At 35.4% G+C, this 7,762-nt stretch overlaps 1 protein-coding gene across 1 annotated transcript; it reads left to right on the forward strand.

Moving 5' to 3' along the window:
- Window positions 1–587: 587 nt before the first annotated feature.
- LOC115987849 (proteasome subunit beta type-5) lies at window positions 588–4,307 on the forward strand. The gene is made up of 8 exons (XM_031111454.1): window positions 588–628; window positions 1,164–1,293; window positions 1,406–1,535; window positions 1,871–1,977; window positions 2,643–2,777; window positions 2,864–2,967; window positions 3,727–3,827; window positions 3,927–4,307. Exons 2-8 carry the CDS (start codon window positions 1,177–1,179, stop codon window positions 4,052–4,054), a joined length of 822 nt encoding a protein of 273 aa, XP_030967314.1. The 5' UTR covers window positions 588–628; window positions 1,164–1,176; the 3' UTR covers window positions 4,055–4,307.
- The last annotated feature ends 3,455 nt before the right edge of the window (window positions 4,308–7,762 follow it).

Below are 7,762 nucleotides of genomic sequence, written 5' to 3' on the forward strand. Positions count from 1 at the left end.
GACTTATTGTTTTTTTTTTTTTTTTAAGAGAGAGTTTCAACTTATGGCGTTCACTCCTGATGATAGCTCTTTATCATCAGACCAAGAAACCAATCAGTTTTTGGTGTAGGCAGGGATTGAATCCTAGATCTCTTATATAGCTATCAGAGACTTTATCAGTTGAGTTAACTGAAACCCACCTAGACTTACTGTTTTGAAGAGTGAAATTTTATGATAGTTGTGTTTGGTTGATAAAAAAAGAGAGGAAAATTCGGTGGCCGTAAGGGCAAATCAGTAATTTACACTCAGCCCCCGTTTTCCCCTCTCTTTCTCTTGAGTCCACTTCCTCATTTTGTTTAAGGCCCAAAAAATTCATAAAAAAGGCCCAAACTCCCCCTCCAAAAGAAAAAAAAAAAAGAAGTGGACCAATCCCCTAGCCCATTTTCATTGCCATTCACTGTGGGCCTATCAAAAGACTTTCCACAGTAAGCCGAGCCCGGCCTAGTTTCACTCGGACTCTCTCACATGCTAACCTGAAGAACAAGAAAACCTCATCACTTTTTTTCCTTTACATTTTATTTTAATCCTCTTCAGTCTCTCTCTCTCTCTCTGCTTCGTCTTCGTTGTCTTCTTCATCAAGAAAAAAAAAGGTAAGAATGCTACAATTATCTCTACTCTCAGTGATTTTAATTTGAACTTTCATAGTGGCCTTTTTTTTAGGTTCTCTCTGTGCTTGTTTGAGGAGAAAATATAAGAAAGAAATTTTAGGTCTCGAATCTGAGAATTTCTTTTGTGGGTTTCGTTCTTGTAAGTTTTTAATTTCTGGGTTTGTGAAAATAAATTGATTTTTGTAAACTCACCTTATATTTTAGCTTGTATGACATTTTTTTGTTTGTTTGTTTGTAGTATTTTTCTGGTGGTTGCTTAAGCTGTGATTTTATGTTGTATTATTCTGATTTGACTGATTAATTTTACAACTAAACCCCACCAATAATGGGGTCGGGTTAGTTTAACTGGCAAAGTAAAGTTTCTTGTTGCCGAATAAAAGATCTGGGTTTGAATGCCGGTGAAACCAAAAACCCAATTGGTGCATTAGTGGTTTGATGATAAAAGGGTTCAAATCTGTTGTATTTATCAATAAACTAACCCCACCAGTAGATCTTATGCTGTGTGTATTGTTTCTCAGTTTACAAAATCATGAAGCTTGATACTAGTGGTCTTGAATCAACTGCCCCGCTCTTTGGGTCTCTGAGCAGTGGGATTCATGATGAGATTTCTGCCGCCCCATCTTTTGCGCTTCCTAATACTATCAATGTGAGTTCAAATGTTGTTTTGTTATTTTCTCTGATTTCTCTATTCACATGAGAGAGAAGTAGAAGTTTTATTGGCTGAATATTGACTTTTTTTTTTTTTCCTGCTGTTTCAGTTTGATGGATTCCAGAAAGAGGCTATACAGATGGTGAAGCCAGCAAAGGGAACCACCACGCTTGCGTTCATATTCAAAGAGGGTGTCATGGTTGCTGCTGATTCTCGAGCTAGCATGGGAGGCTATATCTGTATGTTATTTCTGTTCTTTCTTTTTTCCTATCTTGCATATAATTATATATGGGTTTTGGATGCTGATTTTGTACATATTAATTTCTTTGTAGAAACTAGACTTCTTGTTGATGATCATGCTTATGAATGTATTTACACACAAACATGCTCACAGTTAGCTTGGTATTATAAATTTTCCTTTGTTAGTTAACTAAAATAGCATGTATGAGTTCCTTTTTGAGATAATTGACTAATTAATGTTGCAAGTAACATTAATCGTAGTGTTCAATTGCATTGTCTAAAGTGGATGTGAAATGTAATGTTGCACTTACTCTTTCCTTCCTTATCTTATCAGCATCACAGTCTGTAAAGAAAATCATTGAAATCAATCCTTACATGCTTGGCACTATGGCTGGAGGAGCTGCTGACTGTCAGTTTTGGCACAGAAATCTGGGCATTAAGGTAATGTATTAAAAATGTTTTTGCTTTTTTCCCCAGATTTAGAACATATTTTTTCAGGCATGTTGGCTCCAATTAATTTGAGTCAGTGAGTGTATAATGATTATGATAAGTTAGTATCGTTAGCTTAATGCTGTCTGCTTTGTAGTGTTGATGTTATCAGGAAAAGTCCAATTTGTTAAGTGAACCTTTTTAGTATAGTGAAGTCTTATTGCTTTGTATATACATTAGGTTGCTAGAAATTGGTGTAGTGGTGAGGGTTTCTACATACTGGGTTATCTTGACTAACAAAAAAAGAACATTTATTTTCATCATAACACTGATTCCTTAGTTCTTTTTGAAGGTGGATAATAGAAATGGTAGAAATAATAATAATAATCCCTCCCAAAAAGGAAATATAATTTGATTTGTTAAATAGTCACTTCTAATTTGACTGTTTATGCAAAGTCAGTTAGGCATTTTACTTAAATATTTAAGTGGTGGCTGACCCCATGCCCACTGAAGAGACCATAGCCTAGCCATGGAAAATAGTTTGAGCTCCTGGTATGCCCTGGTGTGAATATGTCATCACAGGCAGTGCCCATTTTTTAAGTAGCTTTAAAACCCAATATGATGTGTTTTTCTTCTTTTGTCACTTCCTAATTGACACTTTTCTTGGCATTATTTAGTGCCGATTGCACGAATTGGCAAACAAGCGCAGAATTTCAGTTACAGGAGCATCAAAGCTGTTGGCAAACATTCTGTACTCTTACCGTGGAATGGGTCTGTCTGTTGGGACCATGATTGCTGGATGGGATGAGACGGTAAAGACATATGACTGTATCATGTCATGTTTTCACATCATCTTTTAATCAGACTCTTGTAATTTGTATTTTCTATATGGTTGTAGGGTCCTGGCCTATATTATGTGGACAGTGAAGGAGGAAGGCTCAAGGGAACACGATTTTCAGTTGGATCTGGTTCACCCTATGCTTATGGTGTCCTGGACAATGGGTGTGTGCTCTTTCCCCAGTATTTTGCATTGCCTAATGTCTTCTTGAAATTTGTTGAAGGAAACAATGATTTTGCATTTTTGACGTTATTTCGCATGAGATTGATTGGAAGTAGGTAGTATTACTTTCCTTGAAATATCAGATATTAGAGAAAAAAATTAAAACATATATTATTAAGGAAAGAAAATATAAAATAAAGGACTGGGAAAATCCTTTCCTTTTGGACTTGAATTATGCTATTGGGCACCCATATTTGCCGCTTCCTCCCAACTCCTCCTCCCTGCTTTTTGCTTAGGTTTATGGATGTATGGGAGGACTGAATTGTGGGCTAAGTATTGAAATTCGAAAGAGTTCCTAGAATTTTGTAATTGCGGGCAAGAATGTAGGCACTTTGTTTTTACATGTTCTGCACTCGATCAATTTATATAGCATACAATGTACAGGATGCCTGAGAATTGTGGTGTAAATGGGGGATGCTACTATTTAGGAACTTGGCTGAACAGGCCAGCTTCACTCATTTTGTTTATGCAAGTTTGTCAATTTGTACTTGTATGACTTCCATAATCATAGGAGCATGCTGCCTTATCCAATTTTTCCATAGTCTGTGTGCTTTGAGTCAAATTGAGCCCTGCCTTTTTCTTTCCCCCCTCTCCCCGCTCCCCTTCTTTTTCCATTAGCTTGCAGTTTGTGCCAGATTTATTTCTGAGTCAAATGTATACTTATTTGAAATTTCTGTTTTCTATGGCACTGCTTACACCAGTTACCGGTATGATATGTCAATCGAAGAAGCTGCAGAGTTGGCTAGAAGGTCTATTTATCATGCAACATTCCGTGATGGTGCCAGTGGTGGAGTTGCTAGCGGTACTCTCTCTTTCTTTCTTTTCTCTCTCTCTCTCTCTCTCTCTCTAAACACCACACATCCATGATCACAGTATAATTTGAACTTGTTCTTTTTATCAGTTTATTATGTGGGACCTGATGGATGGAAAAAGCTCTCTGGTGATGATGTTGGAGAACTTCATTACCACTACTATCCAGTTATGCCGAGCACAGTGGAACAGGAAATGGTTGAAGTAACTGGGCAATAAAGCTCTTGCTGAACTTGGACTCTGCTATAGATGTTCTCTCCGTAAGAGATGGATTCCAAGATATGCTTACAAGGCCTAAAATCCTTTAAGCATATGCATTTCCAGTTGGTCTTTGAAACAATTTATAGATAGACTTGTCTTTAAGGTTATCACTTATCTGAGCCCAATGATTCATGGCTGTGTAGTTTTGTTGGGCAGACTATTGTTGCTGATTGTTCCAAAGTTTTAATTAATTCTATTTGGTTTTACCATATTTTAATCTCTATCTGTGTGTGTGTGTTTTCATGGCAATGCATAAGAAAACTCTTGCCTTAGCTGCTCTTGTGGGCACCGGAAAACCTCATTTGGTTTGAAGAGGTTCTAGTAAGTAATAACTAGAGACTTCGTTTGGTTCGGTAACAGTGATATTGTAGAGTTGTGCCGGTTATGCTAGTATCTTTTGGGAAGGATTGAGCATACGGTAATATAGACTATAGTATATACCAATGAGATGGAACTTAGAAGGAGATGAGGTATACCATTGGCCACTGGGTAATTTATAGTAACAATGTTTTAAATTCCATTTTGAACCTATGCACATTGCCATATTCCAGTTCCAAAAAAAACAAAAAAAATCCCCTAATGTATATCGGCTTACCATATTGGGATGTTCTGGGCATTTAGCTTATTTTGGCTCGAGCACTTTTATAATTTTTACTCCCCAAAGAAAATCTGAACATGTACATGTCCTTTAAAATTGATTGTTTCTAAAAATTTTGTTTTTCTTTTGAAAATAATTCTAGGAAGGGTATTTGAAATGACTCAGTTGTTATTCTTGATTTTTCATAGTATAAATATTTTATATTGAGCGATGAATGAGATGATAAATTTTTATTTAGTTATTATATTTATTTTATTTAGTTATAAGTTATAACTATATATATTCACACGAAATGTTATTCAAAACTTTGACATTTTTACTCCACTTATATGTAGTATCATATTCAGTATGCCAATTGCCAAATTCTATATATATGTATATATATATATATATATATATATTAAGAACTTTTGGCATAACATTTTTTTTTTTTTGGATTAAACAGGCTCATAATATTAATTAATTAGTCACAATAAGTCTATCACAAAATAGTTCGGCTTTATCAAAAAATAAAAATTCTTTTCACTTAAAAATTTTTAGGAGAAAAACTCTACATATAAAACTTTACACCATACAAATTCTTTTAGTCAGTTTTCAATTTCAGAGGACCAACCGGCTTCACTTTTCTCTATTAGGTTCTCGATAGTCTTTGACTGTAGAAGCTTCAAACTCACTTTCCCTTTGTGAGACTTAACAACCATTTTCAATTTTTTTTGGATATACGTGTGGGTGAAAAAATGTATGAAAATACGTGTAATGTTGTTTTTAAACTGAAAATTGTTATTTGAAAACATGTACCAAACACTCCCTTAACTTCTCCAATATCTGTTGTTAAATTGTGGTAGAAGTTTTGTTTTTCTTTCTCCTTTTCCTTTTCCTATATCTTACATACTCTTTATTACTACTGTTTTATTCTTGTTACTATGGATGCATCTATGGAAGAACTCTGGAAACATTTCAAATTGTCAGAAGAGGAAAAAGGCATTATGGCTGTGGAAGCTTCTAAGGTAGCTATTTCTAAACAGAAAGCACAGTTTAGCATCTTGTTCAAGTTGCAAACTACTAAAGATTTCAACAAGGAAGCTTTTAAAGCCACTTGTGTGAATCTTTGGCGTTCTTCTCAGGGTGTAACTATTAAAGAGGTCAGACAAAATCTCTTTCTTGCTATTTTTGGTTCAGAGGAGCATTTGACAATTGTATTAGATAAAAGTCCCTAGTCCTTTGATAAAAGATTGATCATGATGAAGCGATTTCATAGTGATTCCAGTCCAGCCAACGTCACCTTCTGTCATTCCTCCTTTTGGATTCGTATTTTTAATATTCCTATTAAAAGTATGAATAAGGCTGTAGGAACCTGAATTGGCAATGAGATGGGCAAGCTTCTCATGGTGGATGCACCCAAGAGTGGTATTGCTTGGGGTGTGGGGATCTTTTCTTCGAATTAGAGTAAATGTTGATTTTACCAAGCCTCTTATACATGATTCAGATTGAAGATCTTGAGGCTAGTTGGGTTGTCTTTAAATATGAAAGGCTTCCTATTTTTTGCTATAGATGTGGAATTATTGGCCATCAAGACAAAGAGTGTCCTTAATTGAAGATGGGTTGTTTTTCCTCTGATGATGATGTTTTTCAATTTGGTCCATGGCTCCGTTCTTTGACTTCGAAGGGTAGAGAAAAAAAAAAAAAAAGAGTCAGGGAACTCTTAATCAGATGCACGAGATGAAGATGAGGATGACATTTAGTCAGTGGCAAAAGATTTTGATGATTCATTACATCATCGCCAAATTTAGGTTGAGCTTCCCACGGCGGCCGTGATGAGTAATCCAAGGCAATCTGTGCCGTTTGGCACTTTGCCAGGAAGAGACACAACTGTTCTGGCACCAGAAAAGAAGTTGGTTCCTATTTCCAAGGGAATTTCGAATTTTCAAATGGATAAGGTAGTCAAGATTACGGAGATTGCAAGTAATTCAAATTCTGATGATGTTATCCTTGATCAAAACCATGATAAGCCTAATTGTTTTCTTCCATCTGATATAGTGGCTTCTCATTTGGATACAAATTTGAATTGTGATAAGACTATTATCCCTCGTGAATTGGAACATTGTGATAATGCCGAAATTTATAATATAGACTTCTTTGAGTCCTCGTCAAACACTAAGTCTATTCACCACAACTATCTTGTTTCTGAGATAGAGGTAAGTAATTTCGAAAATTCAATTGAGAAACTTCCCGAGATTTATGAGGATATTGAGATGGATTTCTCTTATGAGGAACCTACCGAGAATCTAAAACTAAAGACATCATCCTTACATAGTTGGAAGCGAGTTATTAGGAATAAGGCCAAATTGAATTCTAACGACTCCCTTGTATCCACACCATTGCCTTCTAAACAGTCTGCTGGAGCCTCTGTTTCTAACAAGGATCTTGATTTGAATCATAAACAAAAAAAAAAAAAACAGATGATTGAGAAATGCAGCATCCATTTGGTTATTCCCATCACTAGGGTTGGTCCTCAACCCCAATTCAATCCATGAAAATTCTCAGCCTTAACTACCATGGGCTTAGGATCCCAAAGGTAGTTTTAGAATTTTCGTTGTTTATCAGTTGAAGAAAGTCCCCAAGTTTTGTTTCTATGTGAAAACTAGATTTGTTCATAAAAAAAATAAAAAAATAAAAATAATTGAAAAAAGGGAAAAAAATTGAAAACTAGACTTGACAACCATTGATGATGCTTCCAAAGACAACATGGCTTCAACCTCTAATCCAACTAAATCATGTATACATCTGCTACAAGAATGTTCCTTTGCACACGTCATTTGGCTTCATGCTCCTTATTGGAATTCATTCAGGCTAGTCATGCATGTTTAGTTTTTTAGAAGATAAATGAATTGATCTTTGAAGTCTGCTACTTACACTATGGAGTTCATGGAGGTCAATGCAATCAAGATTAGATAGTATTCTTTGGAAGTGGTTGGCTGGACCTTGAAGGATATTAAGCCGATTTGTGAACAACTTGTTAGTATTTATTTTTTATTTTTATCTTTTGTTTTTTTAAAGATGTAATTGTG

The sequence above is a fragment of the Quercus lobata genome, chromosome 4 (assembly GCF_001633185.2).
Source record: "Quercus lobata isolate SW786 chromosome 4, ValleyOak3.0 Primary Assembly, whole genome shotgun sequence".
Lineage (NCBI taxonomy): Eukaryota > Viridiplantae > Streptophyta > Magnoliopsida > Fagales > Fagaceae > Quercus > Quercus lobata.